At 49.1% G+C, this 24,118-nt stretch overlaps 10 protein-coding genes across 10 annotated transcripts; 8 read left to right on the forward strand and 2 right to left on the reverse strand.

The window, feature by feature from the left end:
- Window positions 1–305: 305 nt before the first annotated feature.
- On the forward strand, window positions 306–1,007 carry BDQ94DRAFT_165355 (uncharacterized protein; the record flags this gene model as incomplete). Its single annotated transcript, XM_026770279.1, has 1 exon — window positions 306–1,007. The coding sequence occupies one exon, from the start codon at window positions 306–308 to the stop codon at window positions 1,005–1,007; it is 702 nt and encodes a 233-aa protein (XP_026632689.1).
- A 692-nt stretch (window positions 1,008–1,699) lies between these two features.
- On the forward strand, window positions 1,700–2,636 carry BDQ94DRAFT_165356 (thioesterase domain-containing protein; the record flags this gene model as incomplete). Its single annotated transcript, XM_026770280.1, has 3 exons — window positions 1,700–1,955; window positions 2,023–2,401; window positions 2,522–2,636. 3 exons carry the CDS (start codon window positions 1,700–1,702, stop codon window positions 2,634–2,636), a joined length of 750 nt encoding a protein of 249 aa, XP_026632690.1.
- Window positions 2,637–3,084: 448 nt separating this feature from the next.
- Window positions 3,085–5,319, forward strand: BDQ94DRAFT_156261 (aromatic amino acid ammonia-lyase; the record flags this gene model as incomplete). Its single annotated transcript, XM_026768604.1, has 3 exons — window positions 3,085–3,224; window positions 3,286–3,392; window positions 3,455–5,319. 3 exons carry the CDS (start codon window positions 3,085–3,087, stop codon window positions 5,317–5,319), a joined length of 2,112 nt encoding a protein of 703 aa, XP_026632691.1.
- A 577-nt stretch (window positions 5,320–5,896) lies between these two features.
- On the reverse strand, window positions 5,897–9,341 carry BDQ94DRAFT_177045 (NRPS-like enzyme). The gene has a single exon (XM_026772808.1). It carries the CDS (start codon window positions 9,031–9,033, stop codon window positions 5,977–5,979), a length of 3,057 nt encoding a protein of 1,018 aa, XP_026632692.1. The 5' UTR covers window positions 9,034–9,341; the 3' UTR covers window positions 5,897–5,976.
- Window positions 9,342–10,726: 1,385 nt separating this feature from the next.
- On the forward strand, window positions 10,727–11,594 carry BDQ94DRAFT_7611 (cysteine hydrolase family protein). Its single transcript, XM_026776471.1, has 2 exons — window positions 10,727–11,165; window positions 11,228–11,594. The coding sequence occupies exons 1-2, from the start codon at window positions 10,877–10,879 to the stop codon at window positions 11,524–11,526; spliced, it is 588 nt and encodes a 195-aa protein (XP_026632693.1). The 5' UTR covers window positions 10,727–10,876; the 3' UTR covers window positions 11,527–11,594.
- A 1,093-nt stretch (window positions 11,595–12,687) lies between these two features.
- Window positions 12,688–13,070, forward strand: BDQ94DRAFT_133477 (uncharacterized protein). The gene is made up of 3 exons (XM_026764284.1): window positions 12,688–12,764; window positions 12,818–12,866; window positions 12,944–13,070. The coding sequence occupies exons 1-3, from the start codon at window positions 12,741–12,743 to the stop codon at window positions 13,027–13,029; spliced, it is 159 nt and encodes a 52-aa protein (XP_026632694.1). The 5' UTR covers window positions 12,688–12,740; the 3' UTR covers window positions 13,030–13,070.
- A 2,793-nt stretch (window positions 13,071–15,863) lies between these two features.
- On the forward strand, window positions 15,864–17,608 carry BDQ94DRAFT_177048 (putative tannase; the record flags this gene model as incomplete). Its single annotated transcript, XM_026772809.1, has 1 exon — window positions 15,864–17,608. One exon carries the CDS (start codon window positions 15,864–15,866, stop codon window positions 17,586–17,588), a length of 1,725 nt encoding a protein of 574 aa, XP_026632695.1. The 3' UTR covers window positions 17,589–17,608.
- Window positions 17,609–17,991: 383 nt separating this feature from the next.
- Window positions 17,992–19,609, reverse strand: BDQ94DRAFT_156264 (FAD-binding oxidoreductase; the record flags this gene model as incomplete). The annotated part of the gene is made up of 3 exons (XM_026768605.1): window positions 17,992–19,088; window positions 19,162–19,222; window positions 19,280–19,609. 3 exons carry the CDS (start codon window positions 19,607–19,609, stop codon window positions 17,992–17,994), a joined length of 1,488 nt encoding a protein of 495 aa, XP_026632696.1.
- Window positions 19,610–21,886: 2,277 nt separating this feature from the next.
- Window positions 21,887–22,239, forward strand: BDQ94DRAFT_165362 (uncharacterized protein; the record flags this gene model as incomplete). The annotated part of the gene is made up of 2 exons (XM_026770281.1): window positions 21,887–22,001; window positions 22,061–22,239. The coding sequence occupies 2 exons, from the start codon at window positions 21,887–21,889 to the stop codon at window positions 22,237–22,239; spliced, it is 294 nt and encodes a 97-aa protein (XP_026632697.1).
- A 699-nt stretch (window positions 22,240–22,938) lies between these two features.
- Window positions 22,939–23,987, forward strand: BDQ94DRAFT_7645 (GNAT family N-acetyltransferase). The gene is made up of 3 exons (XM_026776483.1): window positions 22,939–22,960; window positions 23,028–23,471; window positions 23,552–23,987. The coding sequence occupies exons 2-3, from the start codon at window positions 23,060–23,062 to the stop codon at window positions 23,809–23,811; spliced, it is 672 nt and encodes a 223-aa protein (XP_026632698.1). The 5' UTR covers window positions 22,939–22,960; window positions 23,028–23,059; the 3' UTR covers window positions 23,812–23,987.
- The last annotated feature ends 131 nt before the right edge of the window (window positions 23,988–24,118 follow it).

Below are 24,118 nucleotides of genomic sequence, written 5' to 3' on the forward strand. Positions count from 1 at the left end.
GCGATGATGGCGTCAATCTATATGTGCTTTTCCCCGGGGAAGGACACTGAGTGGGGTCGGGTGGGGAGTTGTGTGGCGAGCCCACAACCGGGAGACGAACCCTCAGCATCAGGATCGACGGTGCGTCGATTTTCCACTACATCAGCAGCTTTTTCGAGCGTTTCCATTTCCTTTTTCTTTTCAGTCCCGTTAAGATAGCACAGTATAGGGACGACTCTGGACAGCGAAGTCCATAAATAATCTCGGATTGAACGACTGCACATTGAGCAGGCGACCGGACGAGCGAGAGTCCTCAAAGAACCAATATGCCGGGCGGCTGGGAAATCTACTCGGGCCTGATGCTGCCGTTCTATGATCTTATGATTCACTGGTTCAATAATACTTATGTGTGGCGGTGCCCCTTATCAGTCCTTAGCGCCTTCTTTGCGGCAAATACCGGACCTCGCCATATGGACATTGGTGTAGGAACCGGGCTCTTCCCTGCACAGTATCGCGAGCAAATGCGGCAGAGAGACCAAGACTGGCCTCAGAAATTGGCCCTTGTCGACATGAATCCTTCGTGCCTGCAAAAGTCTGCCGCGCGTATCGACTGTCCAAGCAAGACCGAATGTGTGCAGGCTAATGTCTTCGAGCCATTCACCATACCAGCCGGGCAAGGAACCCTCGATGCAGCATCCAAGTTTGATTCCATATCTTTGATGTACCTGCTGCATTGTCTGCCTCCGCCAATAGAACACAAGATCACGGTGTTTGCGAACCTAAAACATCACTTGATTCCGGAAGGGACTCTGTTTGGTGCCACTATCCTGGGTTATGGAGCACACCATCACCTGCTGGGGCGTTTGACGATGCGCCTCTACAACTGGAAAGGCATATTTGGAAATGCTGATGATAGCCCAGAGGCATTTGTCAAGGCCCTGGAAGATGAGTTTGAGGAGGTTGAGACCCATATTGTGGGTGTGGCGCTGCTCTTTCGGGCTCGTAGACCCCGGTTGGCGTTAGCCTGAACTACTTTGTTGTGGCCCTGAAGATTCTCGTGTAATCTACGTTGAGGACCGTGACAATATGATGAAATTAAGCGCGATGTGCATATCCGTACTCTTGCACATCATTTCCCCTCAATGGGCCTGGAGGCCTGTTGGATGCCTGAGGAATGTGAGAAAATTCTGTTGTTGTCTTCCGTATAGTTGTGTCTTACTGAGGTTCCAATCCGTTCCTAGCTTGTGTGTTTTATCAGCAAATGAGTATTAGCGTAGTCCGAAGATTTCAGTATCTCCAGCATGCTGGTGCCCTCTTTGCAAACAAACCCCGAGTAAATAGTTTCAAAGATCAGACCGGGTATGCACGATTTCAATGGCACGGGGAGAAAAAGAAAACCGGGATTACCAACCTTGTATGGCGTCTGAACTCGGGGTCTGTAGGGAGATGAACTAACTGGCTCGAGGAAGCCGGTCGCCGATCTTCCCTCAGCTTGCCGATCCCTCGGTCTCTTTTCTTCTGCAAGATCTCAATCGCGAACCTAACAGACACCAGGGTGTAGGAGAGCAACCGGTTCCGGAGTTACTGTTTCCGACGCTAATGCTGACACGCAGTGCTAGTATGTGTATGGATACCCTGAAAATGAGGTGGTGATAAGAAGGCCAGGCTTTGCTACCGTATACTGCCACAAGCCAGCAGAATACCTAATTCGTTGATCGACATGGAAGAGAACCCGTGCCAGATCCAGTCTGGACTGGGAACGAACGATTTGTCCACTCCGCTGATTCTTTTCCACGATGCAGGCGGAACTGTGTTCCCGTATTTCTGCCTGGGAGATTTGCACCGGCCGCTTTACGGCATAAGCAATTCTCACTTCGATCACGGAGGCAAATGGGACCATGGTATTCGCCAGATGGGAGTTGTCTATGCACACTTCCTTCGGTCGGTCATCAACTCTGGAGATGTTATCCTAGGAGGTATGATGGGATCCGAGCGCTAACGCGGAACCTCTGGCACTAACAACGTATTGCTTTTTGCACACAGGATGGTCTCTCGGCGGTTGTGTTGCTTTGGAAGTTGCATCTCGACTAATGAAGCTTCCCCAGTACACGGTGCAGGGTGTTATCATGATCGACAGTGTCTTCCCAACTTCCAAGGTCACAGACCAATATCCCCGCACGATCGCTGAGGTTGCTGCCAGCTTCCAGCTACCGGCCCGGATGTCCGAGGCACGGCGGGTGCAAGCGCAGCAATGCATTCTGTATGCACACGAGATGCAGCGTGACTGGCGGCCACCACTGTTTCCGTTAGGACTGCCTCCTACAGTACTCATACGCGCAGCCGATCCGGTGCATCTTGACCCCGATGCGAAGCCCCACTACCTCGATCTCATCCGAAACTGGACGTACCTGGGGTGGGAGGAGTACGATAGGAGCTTCATCCAAAGCTGTTTGGTAATCCCAGGCAACCATTTTACCATATTTGATGATCAACATGTCTGTCTCTTGTGCCATAGGTAATAACCTTGCTGATAATGCTGCAGTGTCACCAAACGACGACCAAGATCCGAGAAGCTTGCGCGATATTGGCTCGACCGCAACAGCCAAATCCCGAATGATCGACAGTACATCAATCTAGATACAGGGAGCTACCGATAGCATGAGCCCATGGAGACCGAGTCGGACTGAGTATTGCATGTTGATATGTCATTTCCTGGGAGCGAACCATATTTGTTCAACCAGGAACTGTTGGATTATTGGCTCTGTAGATAGCAGTATGGGCAGCGGAGCTGAACTGGTTCATTTTCGTATTCTGACACACTTCTGCGTAGTGATAGCTTTTTTTTCATGCACCAATCCAATTTGGCATTTTCACAGCTAAGTGCATGCTCGCTCAGCTGGTGGCGACCAAACAAGTCATGCAGTACTTTATTCGTAACTGTTCCGAGAGTTCCTCGCCGAAGCGAGCACCTCGTGCTTGCCGCCGAATGCCGATAGTAGCTGCAGGGGAACACAGAAGGCATATATATAATATCAGTATGGAGGGAGCCTGGGCCACAGTGAAGATTGAATATCCGAAATTTCTGGACACCTGAATATATCCACCATGCTTGATAAACACATACCAGATGGTCATTTGGAGACCACAAGTGCCCACTGGAGAGACCTGAATCAAGTTGTTCAGAATGGGGAACTCAGTATCGACGGCTATAGCCTTAGTCTTGCCGATGTTGTCGCGGTAGCGAAGTCAGCCAACACCCATTCAATTGTTATCTACTCACACGAATGAGTCTAACAGTTGAGATAGATACGGCTGCCAGCCTCGGCTTACTGATAAGCCCGAGACGATCGATGCTATAAATGGAAGTGTCATAGCACTAGCCGAATGCCTTCGAGATGGGCATCATATTTACGGTGAGTCGAGCCTTTCATATTGGAAGTTAAATGGTGTACTAAAGGACCAACCCATCTATCAGGCGTCAATACCGGATTTGGAGGAAGTGCTGACTCACGAACAAACCAAACGACCACTTTGCAGAGCTCCCTCCTTCAGCTACTCCAAAGCGGTATTCTTACCGCATCTGATACTACCAATGAAGGCTTACAGCTCAATCTCCAAGAGCAGAGCTCCCACTCCATGCCTTCTGAATGGGTCAAGGCAACTATGCTTGTGAGAAGCAATTCAGTTGCTCGGGGCCATTCAGCAGTGTCCCTGCCTGCAATTAGCGCAATTTTGCGGTTGATTCGTGAGGATATCATCCCTGTAATTCCTCTGCGGGGAACTATTTCCGCGTCTGGGGATCTCATGCCACTCGCATACGTTGTTGGGGCTATTGAAGGAAGTCCCGGGATTTATGTGCGCGTCAAGGACGGATCGGAGCATCAAGTTGTCACGGCTCAAAAGGCACTACAGACAATTGGTGCTAAAGGAGTCACGCTGGGACCCAAGGAGGGCCTTGGTTTGGTCAACGGCACAGCCGCTTCGGGTGCTCTTGCCGGCTTAGTGCTCTATGAGGCGCATCAGCTGGCCGTACTTGCGCAGGCAGTCACTGCTCTGACAGTAGAGGCCATACAAGGGAGCACAGAAAGTTTTCATCCTTTTATCGCCCAGGTGCGCCCGCATGAAGGCCAGATTGAAGCTGCGGAAAACATTCTATCTCTCTTGAAAGGCTCCCTACTTGCGAGAGGAAGTAGTACCACCCAAACTAGGACGGGCCTCGTGCAAGATCGTTATTCTCTCCGAACAGCCAGTCAATGGATTGGGCCCCAACTGGAAGATCTTCTTCTCGCAGATCGGCAAGTCCAGGTCGAGCTCAATTCGACGTCAGATAACCCGCTTATTGATACGGGCTCTAAGACCTTCTACACTGGAGGGAACTTCCAAGCAACTTCAATTACTTCTGCGATGGAGAAGACTCGACTTGCGTTGCAAATGTTCGGGAAGATGTTGTTTGTTCAGTGCAACGAGATGATAGACCCCAATTTGAACAATGGTCTGCCTACCAATCTAGTCGCCGACGATCCCAGCCTCTCCTTCACCATGAAGGGGGTATATATCAACATGGCGGCCTACATGTCTGAGTTAGCGTATCTCGCCAACCCAGTTAGCTCCCACGTTCAGACTGCAGAGATGCAAAACCAAGCGCTCAACTCACTGGCATTTGTTTCAGCACGGTATACGATGAAGGCGGTTGACATCGTGTCAATGATGGGTGCGTGTGCACTATACGTTGCTTGCCAAGCCCTCGACCTGCGCGTCTTGCAGCTTCGCTTTTTCCAAAGAGTTCAGGGTGTCGCCAAAGAAATTGCGAATGGAGCTTTTGGAAAAGTGCTTGAACCATCTGAGATTGATCAGGTAGCGGATCATCTTTCCGAAGCGATCCAGAACTCTTGGCCATCAACTTCACGCCTTGATCTTCGCGATCGCTGCAAGCGCGTAGCCGAGATGTTCATCCCCGTCCTCTTTGGGGCCCTGTTACAGATGATCCCACAAAATCGGCAGACTTCAGACCTATTTACAGCGATCTCTGCATGTAAGATGATAAGCGTTTTCAAGCTCGAAGGTGTTTATCGGGAAGTATTTGCCGAGTTTTGCACTTCGCAACCCACTGCCGACTTCCTCGGAACAGGGACAAAGGAGATCTATACATTTATTCGATATGATCTTCGCATCCCATTCCACCAGGGTTTTGTCGAACACCCATCAGCGAGCCAGACCGATTTGCCAGAGATGATCAACGGCAGAGTCAAGAAGACGGTTGGGGGGTGGATATCAATTGTCTATGAAGCGTTGCGAAACGGGACGCTGAGTGGCACAATCCTTAACTCTTTTCGACAATGAGCACTGTACAACTATAGGACCCACCTAACTGGTTTAATGATACCAGGTTTAGCACTTTCAACAAGACTAAGGGACGACGCCAATCTCTGATCGTACTCATCCTGAGCACATTTTAGCCGAAATAGACTTGTAAATTTTCATAGCGACATAGGGGGATACAAGACTGTCAATACAACTTGTTTGGCAATGATCAGAATGACGGTTGCGATTATACGGATGATCAGATTCAAGGCTGTGACCTTGATTGAAGTCGAAGTATTCCATCGAGCGGGAGCAAATCGGTGTTGGTCATGTAGCAATTACACGTGAAACACGTGCTTTTTTAACCTTGTCTACTTTCTCACTGGAGGCTATTCATAAGACAAGAGAGATGTTCTTGCTGCAATCAAGAGACCCGTTACCATGTACGAGCGAGACATATCGAGGTATCTAGATCTCGACTAAGTCCGTGCTGATTGCCTTCTGAATGTATTTCGCACTTATTCTTACTACCGACTAAGAGTGTCACTCGGCCTTACATTAGCATTTATGTAGTATGTGTCTCGTACAAAATACTAGGAGCAATATTTTGAGATATGTACAGTCACTTTCTTCCAATCTATTTCTAGTGCTGGGGTTTGAACCTGTCCTTCATCAAGACAACGTCTACAACGCTGGTCAAGATATGAAAGCTTTGCGTTTCTCCCAATTTTCGATGAATCGCTTCAGCAAAGGTCCGTCAAGAGCAACATACTTAATATCCGGTCGGTCTCGCAAAGCGCGCGTCGTATTCGTCGGGTCATACACAGGAGTATTCTTGCTTGTCTGCAGTCGACTCAAACCTTCATAAACAGGTTCATCGAGCAACGGCATCATGGATTCCAATGCGTTTCCGGGAGAGTCGCGGATCTTCTCCACCCATTCCTTGTAATCGACCATCTCCACGGGGTATCCAATCTCGCGAAGCATCTCATACTTCTGATCGTGACCGACAGACAGAGATCTATCAGGAGGCACAATGTGATACGAACGACCGAGGTTTTCTCGACTGGACGCAATATGCAAAATAGCCTCCGCAACATAGTCGACTGTCACATAATCCAAGAACTGATCGGGAAGATGGGGAAAGCAGCCACACTGAATGCTACCCATGATCAACCGGGAGAAATAGTCTTTCTCGTTTGCAAGAGCGCTTTTGCTGTGGCCGATTATAAACCCGGGTCTGTATATTGCAGTTGGCAGACCGCCAGCACGCGCTCGTCGAACGATCTGTTCAGCGACGAATTGACTTGCCGCGTATCCGGTATCATATGGGAGGGCATTTAGGTGTGGGTCTAGCGACTCATCCTCATACACGCGATCCACCTTGTTGATAAATCCGGTGACGGTCCAGACGTCAATCGACGAGACGTAATGCAGAGCTTTTCGACGGCCTAGCATTGCGGCTCGTATGACGTTCCGTGTACCCACAACATTAGGCACATGATGTGCCTCGTAAGGCTGGCACCAATTGACCCGTGCGCCGACGTGAAAGACAACGCTCGCCCAATTTATGAGCCATTCGAATTGTTTCTCTCCAAGCCCGAGAGTGGGGTCCGCCATGTCGCCGTGCAGAACCATGATCTTCTGGGTTGTTTCCAGTCGGTCATCCCAAAGATTGTACTTCTCCAGTGTCTGCTGGACCCGGGTGCTGGCATCGACAGCATCCTGGCCCCGTATAAGGCAAGCGACCTTCTGAACCGATGGCATAGTTAGGAGCTGATGAAGTATATGTGCACCAAGGAATCCTGTAGCACCAGTGAGGAACACGCGACCTTCGTCTTTGGCCTGCCAATCAGGGGGAAGGAGGTCAGGATCTAGGTTTTTGGAATCCTCCACGCAACGCTCTAAGCTGAACTGCGAGCTGTCGTTATCGGAGCTGGCCATGAATTTTGTAAGTTGCTCCACCGTTGGGTTTTGATGGAGCTGCGCCAGAGTGATGCTGCTTTTGTGATCCCGCTTGATCTTTCCGACAAGTCGAGCGGCTTGGAGAGAGGTCAATCCACAGGAGAAGAAGTCATCACTCGGGGTGATCTTCGATCTGGGGAGGAAACCCTGGAGTGTCGACAAAAGCCACTGTGTCATGTCCCCGACATCCCCGCCATCATTTATATTTGTGGTGTCGGTTGTATCGTTCTGTGGATGGCTTCTCTCCTTTCGGTGGCAAGGATGCTCTCCATCATTGTCTGGCTGGAGCGCCTTTTTATCGACCTTTCCAGAATGGGATAGGGGAAAATTGCGCTTCATATGTATCATTTTCGGCACCATATATGAAGGCAACCTTACTTTCACCCAATCAATGAGCTCTTCTGAAGAGACCTGGCTATCCCAGCTGGATGGGACCGCGTAGGCTTCAAGAAACCCATCACTGCTCTCTGGAATATATTTGACAACGCACGAATGAATCTTTCGGTGTTCTTCGACACAGCATGAAATATCCCCTAGCTCTACCCGATACCCCGATATCTTGACTTGGTCATCGGCTCGGCCAATGAATTCAAGGACCCCTCTCTCATCTCTCCACTGGGCAAAGTCGCCGGTTCTGTAAACTCGATTATGTTTATCTGACGAACCACCCAACCTAGTTGCAGGGACAGAGATAAATTTTTTTTCGTTTTCCTCAGTCCGGTTAAGGTATCCTGGCGACAACTGAGGTCCCGCAATACAAATTTCTCCAGTGTGCCCTGTCTCATTCACGGGATTGAGGTCCTCATCAAGGAGGTAGATCTTCGTATCTCCAACAGCCCGTCCTATACTCACGCGCGGGCGTCGCATCTCCTTTTTGTCCAACCGGCCCACCGTTGCAAATATGGTCGCCTCTGCAGGACCGTAGCCATTCCAAAGATTTTCCGGAGCTGCGGCCTCAAGTACCTTACGCAGGGCACTGGAACTGACCGCCTCGCCCCCGACCACGACGTGGCGTAGTCCACCGAAAGTGGATGGTGCAGTTAAAGCAACGACGTGGAACAGGGCTGTGGGCACAATCATGACGGTGATTTTGTGCTCACGCACGAAATCCTCCAGAGATGGTGGATCGGCACGCACAAGATCGGGCACTCGAACGATAGTCGCGCCGGCGAGCAGTGTTAGCCACATCTCGCAGACAGACATGTCGAATCCAGGGGCGATGAGGGCTGTCATCCGGTCTGAGGAAAGGAGCGGTCCGAAGGGAAAGTGATTAAGAGCGTGGAGAATACTGCTGCTAAGGACCTGGATTGGCTTAGGTCGCCCGGTGGAGCCAGACGTGAAGATGATATGGCTGCGATGAGAATCTGGACAATTTGTGCGAACAGTAATCTCAGCCTCTGTGTCCAGGTCAATTTTTGCTTCGAGCCCCGACTCAATGAGAATGGCACTTTGCTGCTGAACACGGTCAATGTTGCTTTTATCAGCGATGAGGTGTCTGGTGTTTAAATCTTCCAGAATCGACTTGATACGATCCTCGGGCGCAGCTGGGTCGATGGGAACACAGCTTCCTCCTGCGCGAAGAACTGCAACCTGGGCCATAACCTGATGTAGTCCAGTGTCGGCCAGAATGCACACCGGGCTTTCAAGTTTCAAAGGCCTTTGGTCTAGTTGATCAGCGATCACGTCGGCCCGGGTGATCAGTTCCCGGTAGCTGACGCTGCGGTCACTATCCTCAACCGCTACGGCATCGGGGGCCGCATTAACCTTCTTGATCAGGATTGCTTCCATTTGTAGAATGTCAAGATTCGTAAGTTGCAAATAGAAAAGGCGAAAAAATTTTGATAACTGAGCACGGTTTTATTGAAAACAGAAATGCCGATATGAAATGAACAGACGGAGAGAGGATTGCTTCATAAACTTCCAGACCAGATTACTGCTGAACATTTGGATTTCAGCTAGTCCTCATAACCGGTATTCAACAATCGTTTCATCAGGATTTTGAGCACACAGTCTTGTTTTTGCTAATGTTCATCGGAGACAAGCTCCAAACGAGGCCTGCAAGCAAGAGGCAATGCTCTATGATCATTATTATGCAATAAACCTTGTTTTCTGCTTAGATGAACCTTTAGGATGGCTCAGTGATATTCTAGGGATTTACTGGATTTATGCGCAGATCCTTGTAAAGCAGGTCGGAAAGCGATACACCACTATGCAATCAAGCGCCAATGCGCTATAATCACGATCGTATGGTATTGCCAGGCTCCCTGTTCTGATACATGCCACAAGCACTAGATTGAATGCCATCGAACCATCAGAGTTCATTTGCAGATCGTTGCTCATAAAGTAGATTGAAGAGTTAGATTCATACGTTAGCTGAGAAGCCGTTGACGTCGTGATTTCGAGAAAAAGCTTGGGGTGGCAACAACGAAGACTACATTACTCACCATGTTCACTACTTGCTCTCCAGCGCTTGGGCCCTCGTAGAGCGATGAGATAATATTGAGGGAAGTGAAAGCATAGGAAACGTCATATTTCTAATTTTATTGCTGCACCCTTGCCATCTGCTTCAAAATAACGGGTGCATGTAATCTGACACAGTTTCTGCTGCTAGACTCAGACACATTACCATGAATACCAATAGGGATATATTTCGTCGCAGGCCTGTGAGCATCGTCATTTTCCGTACCGCGTGTGATGCAGGCCACCACTTGGGTTGATATTTACCAGGCAAACTGATGATTAAAATACCTTCTTCTGATATTTCTGCTTTCATCCTTAGCTCCGGAACTATGATTTCTGCATATACTCCCTCTTAGCTCACCATAAGGTTGAGTGCAAGAATTCAGTACGTTGTTAAGCAGGCACTAAAAGAGTGTCGACGGCGCAGGAAAACTTCTTGGGACGCTAATCAATCAAACCACTGACCGGCTTATCCTGAGTAGAAGTGATGCTGTTTCTATGATAACTTATGGCTGAGGTGAGGGAGCAAGACTTACTTGTTCTCTGGGTTACTGAAGCCACATTGTGCAGGCTTTTACATGAACGTCCTTGATAAAAAGCACTTGGCCCTCGTTCCGGCCGAAGGCCACTGGAAACTCTCCGCGCGGATACTGTGTATGTGTCCTCCAGGATTGTCGAACGAAAGATCTTAATTCGGAATCTATAAACAAACGACGGTGAGCCACACATTATCATATTGTGGTTCGAGTTATGGAGAAGTCAAATTATCCTGGCGGAATATTTAGCCTCGCGATGGGCGACCCTCGTAGCCAAACTTATAGAGAGGTAACTATGAAGTACCGAGAACATCGCTTTACCTGCTAGTTAAAATTGATCCTCGGTATTAGGCACTTCTAAGTACTTTCTAGCTTGCGGCAGGCGGACATGATTCCCGCCACTAAGCACTAGCAGTTTCATGCCCCGCTGTTTCCCAAATCAGATAAAGGAGGGGTCAGTTGCCAGCTAGTCCAACACGTGCAGGAGGAGCTCCAGGGAGCAACAAAGCCGGGTTTCATTCACTTCTTTACTTTCTTAAACTCACAACTTTCAAATCACTTCTTCAATCCCATATACCCCTACTTCAACGGTCATTGTCACATTTTCTGCGAAGCACTGATCTGCCTATTGAAAAATGCCTCGAACTGCTATCTTCGTCATCGACATCCAGAACCAACTGGCCGTTGATTCAACCTCTCGCGTCCCTCAAGCGGATCGCGTCATCAAAGCCTCTGAAGAGATTCTACAGACAGCTCGGTCCATCACCGACTCCAATGGAAACAGCAGCAGTCCACTTATTGTTTTCATTCAGCACGAAGAGTCTCCGAATGATGGAGCTCTGGTAAAGGGGACTGAGCCCTGGGGGCTCGTCTTTCATCCTCGCGCGCACGCAGAGGGTGAAATTTTGGTAGCGAAGAAGACAGGTACAGTACTCAACATGCTCGATGAGAATCGATCTAGCTAATTATTTCGTTACATTTTACAGGTGACACATTCAAATCCAACCGCGACCTCGCGCAGAGGCTGCGCAACGCCAACGTCACCGAAATCGTCGCGTTCGGCCTGCAGAGCGATGCCTGCGTTGAAGCAACATGTACCGGCGCGCTGGCAGCAGGTTTCCACGTAACGGTACTGGCAGGCGCACATTCTACCTACGATGCCGATGGAAAGACCGCCCAGGAAATCGAGCGTGAAGTCGAACTTCGCCTCTCGACACGCGGCGCTCGTGTTGTCCGGTGGGAGAAGGCGATCGCGAAATGGGTGGAGAAGCAACAGGTTGTCTGATTCGCTTCTTTTGTTTTCGATTTATTTCATCATTGTACATGTTAGATTTGCCAGGAACTTTGCCTGAAATGCGGGCTTCATCGAGATACACCACAAACGATATTATCACCACCTTTTCCTTTCCTGCCTTTGGAGCTCAGAACATAACACGTACGCCACAGGGGCAGCCAAGCTGAACAGGCCAAGTTGAAAGATCGGAGTATAGTTGGGCTTGGCGGGTTTGAAATGAAGCACGTTGGAGGGGCAAATAGGGTCTGGGCTCGGGGCGCATGTCTAGGCGGGGAGCGCTATAGGCACGCCCCACTTGCGCCCAGCTGATGTTCACCGATAGTCCGAAATAGTGTAGACCTTCGATCAGCCGATCCATCGGCAAACGGACATCGCAGTAACCGACTTGAGGTTGTCACATCACCTGACTGGTACGTACGAGGATGATCAGGAAGATCAGGCAATGATCACACCTGAGGCATATCCTCCCCCACTCCTCAATACTACGTACTGAGTACACAGCCTCCACTATTTCGCTGCTATATCGCAGTAAGATACATATTCTTCCATGTCACGGTCTCAATAATAAAATTGAGAAATTGCCAAACGTAATGAATTTAGGAACGAGGGAGAACTTCAAAGACTGCTTGCTATCATTCTAATACATAAATCTGTAGCATACCTAAGAGCTGTAGGCCTGGGAATTCACAGACCTCCAGAACCTGCAAATGACAAGTCCCATAGAGGTGAAGATGCTGCGAATGATTGTATAAATAATTCCAAGTGCTTATTGACTCTATCTGTGAACACTCTGAAATCATCACAAGGAGCTGATTTGGTCAATATGACCGCTTCCGATAGTGTAGCGGGTAGCGGTGGTGCCTCAGCCATCCTAATGAGATGTTCACATCTCCATCGTTGCATCGTTGCATATATAGTGAATCCAGTTTGCATTCTAGCATCCGTAATGATCGCGCGCGGGGACTAGCGATCACCCGGTTTAGTATCGCTTCCATAGCTCTGCGTTTTGTCCAATTTCTTGATTCCATCTTTTATTCCGCCGAGCTCTTCGTCTTCATGCAGGCGCTGACGACGTAAGTCGGCCTTGTTCTTCCGCGGGTGAGTCGCTTTCAGTCCTACTTCAGCTCCCGAATAGATCCCCTCCAGCTCATCCTCTGTCCTTTCGATATCCACCCATTCCTCGGGTCCGGGAGGCGTTCGCGTGGATGGAACAAATGGCGATCAATGAAGTATGCTATCAACTGCTTTCCCGCGTGGCAGGCATTGTACTGACCGACTTTATTCTTATCACGACTATGAGAAGCCAAATGATGGCCGACTGCTTCCGCAATGTAAAAGACATCCTCTGTCCACTGACGACCTTCAAATTTGAGGGATTGTTTATGATTATCTGACCATTCGCTTCTAGCACTAATAGACGGGAATCTTCCGCCTCGTTCTAGCCTTGCCACTGTATTCTCACTTCCCAATGTTGGTTACTCTGTGAAACGATAGGACCGGGACAGCGATAAAGTGGGCGGTCCTCCAAAACCGATCTTTGACTTGCCAGTCTGTCCGCCAAGGAGACGTACGACGTCCCAGCGGTCAACGGCCGTTTCGTAGGTCTCTTCGTAACAAATATCAGGACAATCCTTCCTTTCCTCTAGATTTTCCAAGCAAAATACATTGCCTGTCGATTATTGACATCCCGGATCTTGGGACCCGCACCGTGTTTTAGGAGAAGTTTTATATTGTCAACCCGCCCAAAGAGCACTGCCTCCATGAGAGCGCTCCTTCCGCAAACGTCAACGGCATTCACATCAGCTCCGCGTTCAAGGAGAAGGGACAGCATCTCTGAAGTATCCCTAGCTGCTGCACACATAATGGTTGTTTTACCGCTATAAGGGAGTCGTCCTTGGATACTAAACAGCTGAGCCTCACTAGACGTCTTCAAATATCTCTACACTGCTCTCGTATTTCCGGATTACAGTCGCTGATCGGTTGGACAAAAACTTTCTGTTCGAGTAGCTCAAGGTCGTCTCCGATCTTACCATACGGTAGATGAACCAGACACAACCAGCCGTTAATACTAGTTCTAGACTCCTTCACCTATCACGCATGAGGAATGTGTCGACTCTCGTCCCTTTCGATAGTCAGCCTGAGTCCTATTGATACAATAGGCATCGTCTTCCAATGACAAGAAGACCATTTCTAATCACATCGATGCTGCAATTCATATAGACGATGAAAGTGAGTTTAGCTCTGTTGTGCTCACTTTGCTAACCTTCTGGTGGAAGCCTTGAAATCATTTGCCAAACCAGACGGATGCCTTCATTCATCGAGTGACACTTGAGCGATCGCAATAGCAAGAGGACTTCAACCTGCATCGCAAAATCTCGATACTATGCGCCATACTTCAGATTTCTGTGTTTGGCATATGCCGATAACTCCTTCAAACTGAATCTTCCTTGTATTGAGTTCGATAATACGCATACCATGCGAGGTTGAATCTGGAGACGAATGCCTGGATTCATTCGACAACCCAAAATAAGCAAACTTCAACAGAAGGGGCTATGAAGTGCCGGGAAACTTGGTCAATGACACCGACAAGAGGAAGGAGAAAGACAGCTCAATGGGCAGGGAAATTGTTCATCTTAGTTCTTCAGCATGTTGTTGATGTATGGGGTAAATTGCAACGACTTGATGCATTCATGGGGGAGCCTATCTATCGCAGAACTTCATATGAACATGGGGGTGGAAGATATGCGTGCGGACATCCTCTTCCAAACTCCTCGATGATTGCAATGATAGCCATGACATGATGGCGCTAGTAGCTCTGGAAGATACTGATAAGAGAACAGAAACATCCAGCTGATGGCCAAGCCTGCGCCAGTCTGGACATTCGCTTGTCAAGACTGAGGGATTAAAAATACTCAGGGGTAAGCTGGATGGCCCCGGGGCATGAATAGCTACCCGTCAGACGATGCGAGTGACTAACCACTCAATAACAGACAGCTAGCTAATGACCCCTTCTAGTAAAGCTGGTCTGGAAATTGTCACTTCGCGGGTGGATTCTACACGAGATTCTCGTATGGTGGGAGATGAGACCCGTGGGGAAGCAGCTGGCCATCCAGCCAATGAATTGACATAAATCTGGCACCGGTGATTTCAAATATCCCTAATCAAGATAGATACTGTGCCCAGACCAAACACATCATGTTGCTGATGCCTTGAGAGCTCCTCTCCGGAAGACGTCTTATCCGCCCTACGAATCACAACAGGGACGGGGTCCAAACCTAACAACTTCCCCCGCCTTTTCCCCACAAACTCCCAATCTCCGCGTCTCCACAAAAACACGTTGGAAAAACTGGGGATGGGTTATGCACGATGGGTAGTCCGAACTACCTTATTGACTATCTAGGTGAATGGGTACTGATGGCGTTGGTGCAGCCAAAGAAGGGCACGTCCCCAAGTATTGTGGGTTTAGGACAGCACCCGGAAAATAAGGGTGCTATGACCTCGGTCCTTCATTTCGGGTGTGGGGAGCTTCGCAAACATCACTACGCGATCCTTGATAGCTAGTTTTGAGCCAATGGCTGAGCTCCTGCCGAAAGCTTCGCATCACTCGAGAGCGGATGACGCGGGCGGATGGCAGCCTACGATATGATGGTTGGCCTGCGTGCAGCTTATTGTACCTTGAACAATGCTCCCGAGAAAAGCTTGTTCGGCCAATTTTCGCTCCATGAGTATACACCGAGGTATTACTTTGGTCATCAATGCTGCTTAAAACCGACGGTAGTTCATTGAATCATCGCCGCTTATATGCCGAACGTAAATATGTGTCTACCCTTCAAAAGCTGTGCGTTGGATACCAAACGCAACAAACACCTGTATTGGGAATGCGCTCGATGAGAATTTGTTGCAAAAGATCATGGTGCGGTCGCAACTGGTCATAGCCCGCAGGGAGATATCTCCTGCTCGGTCTTGAACCCCCTTTGAGGACATGTACTCCGGCAATCCCCCGCAGTAGTGTGGAAATGTGCGGGGATCGAGCCTGCCGGGCATCGGCACTCAGAGGACCGGTCGAGTCTCACACTACAAGCGGTATCGTGGAAGACGATCCCCATAATCTCCCCACAAACTCAATCAATTCAGCGGCACATCCGGATGACCGATGACGACTTTTTGTTTGCGACTCCTGTGGCAGGGAGTCTGCCCGACTCATTGGGTGTTGGGATCTGCGATATAAATTAGGGGATGCTTGTGTCCTTCTGTGGATCGAGCAGACAGACCCATTTCTCAATTTTCTTTCCATCTTTTGCTGGCAGCTTCTGGTTCTTGTTGACAGGATGCGTTCACCCGCCTGGGCTCCCATAGCCATTACAGCCCTTGCGGCAGTGGCAAATGCTGCAACTCCCTCCACGTTGGCAGAGCTTTGCACTGATTCCATCGTGAAGGCAGCTCTGCCACCATCTGAGTTCATCCAAGGCATAACAATTGACTCAGACTCCGTGACGACAGAAGTCGTGACAAACAGCAGTGTCTCCAGCGAGTTCTACCCCAGCGCCACAATCGATTATTGCAATGTCACGTTCGCCTACTCCCACGATGGCATTGACGGTGACCAAGTCCTTTTGGAAATCTGGCTTCCCGCACCCACAGATTTCCAAAACCGCTGGCTCTCCACTGGTGGAGGAGGTTATGCCATTAACTCCGGAGACCAGTCGCTGCCGGGAGGCGTAATGTACGGTGCTGCGTCAGGTATGACGGATGGTGGTTTTGGAGGATTTTCAAACAATGCGGACACGGCTATGCTGTTGGCAAATGGCACCCTTGACTACGAGACGCTTTACATGTTTGCATACAAAGCGCATCGGGAGCTTAGTTTGATTGGAAAAGCCTTGACCCGCAATGTATACGGGATGAGCGACAGCGATAAGCTGTATGCATATTATCAAGGCTGCTCTGAAGGAGGCCGTGAAGGTTGGAGTCAAGTGCAGCGCTTCGGTGATGAATGGGATGGAGCCATTATTGGCGCTCCAGCTTTCCGATGGTCATTCCAACAGACGCAGCATCTTTATTCCAACGTCGTCGAGAAGACACTGGATTACTACCCACCCCCCTGTGAGCTGGACAAGATCGTCAACGAGACCATCGCTGCCTGTGATGCCATGGACGGAAAGGTAGATTGGGTGGTTGCACGGACCGATCTCTGCTTGCTCGACTTCGACATTAGTACCATCGAGGGTAAGCCCTACTCGTGCGCCGCATCAAGGGGCACCCCTGCGCAAAATGGCACAGTCTCTGCCAAGGGTATCGAAGTCGCAAAAACCATCATCAATGGATTGCATGATTCCCAAGGTCGCCGGGTCTACTTTTCCTACCAGCCCACGGCCGCCTTCGATGACGCTGAGACGCAGTACAACTCCACGACAGGTCAGTGGGGGCTGGATATCGACCAGCTCGGAGGCGAATATATTGCTCTCTTGGTAGACAAGAACGGCACTACACTAGACAGCCTGGATGGTGTCACCTATGATACCCTCAAGGACTGGATGATCTCGGGCCTGCAGGAATACTACAGCACCTTGCAGACCACTTGGCCGGACCTCACGCCCTTCCACGAAGCAGGAGGCAAAGTCATCCATTTCCACGGTGATGCCGACTTCAGTATTCCCACCGCCGCATCCATCCGCTATTGGGAATCAGTACGCAGCATCATGTACCCCAACCAAGACTATAACTCCAGTGCCGAGGCGCTTAACGAGTGGTACCGTCTGTACACTGTTCCAGGAGCGGGTCATTGTGCGACCAACGATGCTATGCCCAACGGCCCCTTCCCACAGACGAACATGGCTGTGATGATTGACTGGGTGGAGAATGGAGTAGTACCTACAACGCTCAATGCGACCGTGCTCCAGGGAGAGAACGAAGGACAGAACCAACAGCTTTGTGCCTGGCCACTGCGGCCCTTGTGGACCAACAATGGAACCACCATGGAGTGCGTGTACAACCAGCGTTCGATTGATAGCTGGCATTATGACTTGGATGCGGTTCCTATGCCTGTGTACTAAGGCTGGAAATTGGATAAGGGCAAGCTTGATTTGTATATATATCGCTTAGGTCAGTATAGTCAGACATAAGGAGTTGAGGCTATTGATTGCTTCACAAATACATATCTGAAGGCACTTGAATTTTTCACCCCCTGCGCTTGTGTTTCCTTGTAAAAGTCCGGGGTATGCCAAACTAATCATACAAGAATCAATATGGCGAGAAATCCTTGGCCGAGATCCCAGGTCCCTTCCAGTTTCCGGGACGTTTTAATGTGGACTACCATTCCCAGTTTCATCCTGATATCCAAAACATCACGGACCCGTCGCATATTAAATCACAGCCGGCTCGTGCTAAATCATAAAGCATAGAACTATATATAGTAGAGCACTCCAGCATACTGAAGAAAAGGAAGTTCGTACAACTTCATGCAAGATAAGGCAATTGGCAATACGGCTCACCCCCACCCCAATAATGATCCATCAACTTGAACCCCCCAGGTACTGCCCTCTGAAACATCCCATTCGGATCATACTTCCGACTAACCTGCTGAAGCCGTTGCTTATTGCGAGGCCCGTAAGATCCAATCGGATCTTGAAAGTCAGATGAATAGTTCATAAGTTTAAAACGAGACCCCGTACCACGCCGGACAGCCTCATCCTCGATCCTCCCAAGCATCAACTTCATCGAATCCAGTACCACCCCGTCCTGCTCCTTATTATCCCAATACGCCAGCAACAATATCCCTACCAACGGCCCATCCCTTCGATGCAACCCCAGCATATTCCCTCCTAACTCCTTCGACTTCCTCATCAACGACACTGGATACGGCTGAAACGACATCGACAGTCGTAGTCCCTTCGTGAACCTCACCGGATCCACCACAGCAAAGAACTCATAAAAAGCTCTCAACAGTGTGTCCTCATCTGCCTTCACCGTTGTGTTCATATACGCACACCTCGTCTGCCTCTGGTCCTTCTCCTTCACATCTGGATTCTGACTCCAACTCTCCATCTCCACACCAGGACCCCGACTCCGACGCTGTTGCACAGACGCCACAGCCTCCGTAACCGACACCATCCCCACGCGCCGATAGTCCTGCACCTCATATGACATCTCCATGAACGGTCGGAAGGCTTTTGGAACTGCCTCGGCACGTGTATAATACAACTTATTCTCACACAAATACCCCCATTTGCGTTGATACACTATGGTCGCTCGCAGATACATATCACTCATATGCTGCGACGTCTGTAGCACCTTCACCAGCTCCTCAATCTGGTGTGGGAACCCGAAGCACTCATACCACAGGCTCCCTCCGAATAGAGAGCCTTGAGGGAATGTCCGCATATCGTATCGAGTGACGATTCCAAAATTGTTGCCTCCACCGCGCAGAGCCTCCCAGAGATCGGAATTGGTTTTCGGGTTGGCATTCACAATTTCCCCGTTTGCGAGCACGACTTCGAAGTTGAGCACATTGTCGCAGACGAAGCCTTCGCGGGAAGAGAAGAGGGATAGACCACCTGGTTGGAGTCAGTCATTATCATCGAGATTGAAAGATAGAAAGAAAGAAAGAAAGAGGGAAGGAAGACATACCACCTAACACAACACCCCCGATCCCACTCTCCGTCGAAAGCGGTCCCGTTACCGCCAACCCCTGACTCGCTAAGAAATCGTATACACGCCCCCATCGCTCCCCGGCCCAGATCCTTACAATTCCATCCTGAAGGTCAATTCCCCGGAGCAGATTCAGATCGACCGTGATCCCGTTATCGAGGTTCGCACATGCATGTGTTGTCTGTTGACCTCCACTCCGGACGGCGAACCTGATTTCCTCCCGATCAGTGAACGGCTTGATGATGCTCAGAAAGCGCGACACGTCCGTGGTATCTCGCGGACAAAAGACACATGCTGGTTTGAAATCGCTCTCTGTGGCTGAGCTGTAGGCGTTGATGAGGGTCTCATAGCCAGGTTGGCCGGGGGTGAAGACATATTCTTCGGAGAATATTGCCTTTAGGGCTGTTCTTAGGAGAAACACTGTCATTATGTTGTCATTGGGTTGATTGGATTCGATGGCAGGGTTTATAGATAGGGAGGGGTGGGTGTGATTGGTTTAATGCATCGTTTTGCTGCTGTGTTACATCAATCTCTGGGGCTGAATGGGATTGTAGCTGGCTATATATTCTGCTATATGTTTGATGGGCGTTCATGAGTCTATAATGTATGGAAGAAGCCTTCGTTTATGAGGATGTCCCCTATTTGTCTTTGGATCTTGACCTTATGAAAAGAGCTGGATTTTGATCAGATGGTCAAGTTCTACCAACAGCTTATATCTTGTGTTGTACGCAGCGCATACTTTTGGGTATATCTTGGGAACGGCCCGATCACAAACACAAAGACGTACCATCATGACCTATGTACTACCAAGCAATAAAGACATAGCTATGTCATATGACTCATTCATCTACAATTCGCACAGTGATCTGGGATCCTATGAGTATATATTCCTTTGTCACCTCCAACCCTAAAGCTATTTCCTGCCCCTCGTCACGTCTCTTACATTCCACCGGGTCTTACCGGCCCTTATCATTTATTGTGTGCTTCTCTGCCAAATCGAGCCTAAACCTTGGAAAGTACCACATCAACTACCAATGTTAGCAGCGAGATAGGGAGAACAGCAGTCATCATGTCTCAAATTGGGATGGTAGTTCGTGAGCGAGTGTAGAATAGCGAATGGGCTTGCCGTTGTTTCCCCAAGCTGATATACTTGATCCAGTCTTCCTTTGAAAACGAAGCTCAGTAGACATGAACAAAAATTGGAGACATAAAACGACTAGGCGAGCTTAATAGGATCATGTAATCCGACATTCTTAGGTATTATGGTCAGAGTCGGCGTGGTCGAATATCAGCTGAATTACCTTTCGAGAAGGGATGGTGGAAACAATAGCCAATACACTCTATGATACGTCACCGCCACTCAATTATGAGCTGAACCCAGACGTTACTGCTTTCTAAGCTGTCAACAAAAGTAGGATGGGTATCATGACTAGCGGCACTCATAATAGGAGCTCCACTAGTTCCGACTAACATACAGCACCAGAACATACTCACCAAAACTGAAATTGATCCATCAAGGAGTCCTGACTTGACCTTACAGGAATTTACTAGCGCATTTCCCAGAGCCAGAGAAAGTCAAGAAACCATGCCTGTCTAATCAACCGAAGTGGAATCGCATGATGCAGACCCTCCTTTTCAACACCGACCCGCGGTAGTCTCTCTCTCTTCAGAATGCTGACTCGATGCTAGCTTGAGAATCGTTTCCCCCTGGTCGCCGCTGATCGCTACCGCAGGAGTCTGACGGGACAAGTGTTGTTTGCCCAAGACGTTTTGCTGCAACAGCCTGTCGTAACAGGTTGCCTTGCAGATAGTTTAGGCCCTGCGATAGTCAATAGTAGAGTCATCGCCATTTCTTCGACAAACTGCCCTGACAGTTTGTTGATAATAATATCGTCTCTCACAGCCGTCTGGGCGGGATGGTCGTGGTCAGGGCCAGTTACTGCAGACGGTAACTTGGTAAGCAACAATGGGTGGCCTGATTCCACCAACGGATGAACCCTGCATAGGGGCGGTTTTAGTTGCAGATGGTAGCACGTAAGCAACAGCATCATTGGTGCTTGTGGATAATTTGTCAATGATACGAAACTTATAGGGCTGGGATCGCCGATTGCAGAAACCAGGCAGGTGCCTGACTTTAGTGCATTGGGGCTGTAGTGACTGCTGAGTGGTACCAGAATCACAGTTACCAACTTGACACTCTAAGGGTAATTAGTTCTCGATCATGAGATTTTTGGAAGAGGAAAGTTTGTATACTAATTGCTTGGGCCATCCGCCCATATAGTGTAAGGCTAACACTCATAGGAAGCCCTCTCCATCATGCGTTTGAATACACTGAATGCCTCAGTAGTAGTAGCTTATACTACAGAAAAAAGAAATGAGCCTCGTATGCCAACTGGACCCTGCATGATGGCCTGACGGAATAACAAATGTTTACCTCTTTAAACATATCTAATAGGCGCTTGGGAAGAGCATCAGGCGTCCAATTAGGCGTGCTACAATGTATCGATTGCCCTTGATGTTTTCATTACTCCATCAATATGGGAATATATCATTTCATTAGGAATGAAGTCGAAGAGCCTTGGGGTATAAGAACGAGGACAAGTCTACCTCTGTTCTGAGTTTTCATCTCATTTTTCAATAACCAGTATCTCATTCTGATCTCGATTATACAAGCTTTTCTCCGTACTCATATATCATCGTCATCATGGTCAAGACCGCCCTTTTCCCCCTCGCTCTTCTTGCTGCAATGGCCCCCTTTGCCGCCGCAAGGAACTGCAAGACTGGCCTGAACTACTGTGGTTGGAACCTCTTGAGCATTGGTATGTGAGCTTGCCTACTTCGTCCAGCCTCAAAGTCCCTAATGAGACCCTCTCCATAGGCAAATACGGAGCCCAGGTCAATGGCGCCCTCGAAGCTGCCGGCCAGCCCACCGACGATGCCCATATTCGTGAATCCCTCTTCCACTGCAACGGTGGCGGCAATGGTGATATCTCCTTCACCACCTTTTGCGATGGCGGCTGCAAAGATGGCGGCACTGACCGCAGCGACTACTGCTAGAGATTTGGCTGTGGATTGGTATCTTGACTCCTGAAAGGAAGTGCGATATAGATGTGGACGCTGTACTTTATCCTCTTCGTCGTATTCAACATACGGTATTGTGGAAGTTTTGGTTTTTGGAGGAAGAACGCTGCTTTTTTGGGGTTGAGTTTGGTTGCTTCATGCCATAGATAAAACATACCATGATAGGAAGGAATTGACAGGTCCCTATATTACAAGGCAAACAGCTTCCCTAAGAAAGTCAGAGTAATTCAGCCAAAACAACTGAATAATGTTTATCATTACTGTGGAAGTCATGGTCGTGATATGCGATGGTTCAGAAAGGAAGGTGAATCACGGCCAACCTCATGATACCATTAACAAACAATTAGGGTTCCTAATATACGAACTTTGCAACATTGTTTCGATGGGATTGTGAAGAAACAGGGGCTTCAAGTGCATAATTGCACAATGGGCCTACTTCAAATAACCAAGCTGCCGAAACACAGCCAAATTTCGGCGTTGTTAACAAATAATATTCTTGGGCCTGAACGCCTGCCCCACAAGCCATGCCCTACTTGGTCCCCGACTTCCAACCGTCAACTTTGGCCTCCGCCACTGCGCTTTCCCCCGGCTCATCCGACGGCATTATCCCCAAATCTCACCAATAATTAGCCACGAAGACTCATCCGCACCCACACTGACTCACGTCGGCAATCCCCCAGTTCTCCACTCTCCCAATGTAAGCAAAGGACACCCTAATCGTATAAGTAGCCTCGCTTCTCACCCGACCACTAATCTCCATACAGGACTCATCCTAATCAAATTAAATTCCTTCAAAATGACCTTCACAATTCGCTACGCCACCGAGCAAGACGCTCCCCACCTTGCCAACATCAACGTAGTCAGCTTCAACCACCAGGCATCTTGGGCCGCGCTTTTCCCAAACGTCGACGTGCCCGGAACTCTGCCCCTCAAAACAGCCCGTTGTCTAGATAAGCTCAGGTCGCCGCAAGTGCATGTCGTGGCTGCGGTTGATGATGACTCGGGCAAAATCATCGGATATTCTCGATGGCTGTTTCCCAAGGATTATGAAACGAGCGTTGTCGATTTGTCCTCCGAGGGCGTTGATGCACTAGCGGCTCATGAAGATGGGAAAGCGTACCCAGAGGGTATCAACATGGGAATCTATCAAGCATTCAAGGACCTTTTGGCTGAGATGCACCGGTTACATTTTGAGGAGGGGGATATCAGTACGTTTGATACCCGCTCTTATATTTTTCTCTTTTTAGTGCTTGGAAGACTGGCTGTATCTTGTACTAATTATACGCAGTGCTGGAATTCCTCGCTACTTTGCCGGAAGCTCAAGGCAAGGGTGTCGGAACGGCTTTGCTGCAATGGGGCATTGAGCGTGCTGATGCGATGAATGCTAGAGTGTATTTGGAGGCCACCGAGGATGGGTATCCGCTTTATTGGAAGCATGGGTGGCGGGATTTGCAGGTAGCGAGGTTGGACTTTACGGAGTATGGGAGCACAGGATCACAGGAGTGGGTTGTTATGCGGAGGGATAGGAGGGTGCCGGTTGCTGAATGAGAAGGTTTTGTTTCAAGTTTGTTTCGTGTTCTGGTTGGACTGTTGACGTATGAGATTATGCATATAATGGGTTTTAGGCATTAAGGGTAGATTAATGGATGATCACTCTATATATAGAGCTACTATAGAAGACAGCCTCAAGATAAACTCAACTAAACACCAGCTGTATACTAGTGACGGGCTCTGGCTATTCCGGCACAATCACTCGTGCGGAAAACTGAAGTAGCCTGTTAATTTTGCGCAGGATGGGTATTGATATCCGTATTCCGCTGAGATATTTCTTTGTATCTCGCATAGAACATACTCT

The sequence above is a fragment of the Aspergillus welwitschiae genome (genome assembly GCF_003344945.1).
Source record: "Aspergillus welwitschiae strain CBS 139.54b unplaced genomic scaffold BDQ94scaffold_1, whole genome shotgun sequence".
Taxonomy (NCBI): Eukaryota; Fungi; Ascomycota; class Eurotiomycetes; order Eurotiales; family Aspergillaceae; genus Aspergillus; species Aspergillus welwitschiae.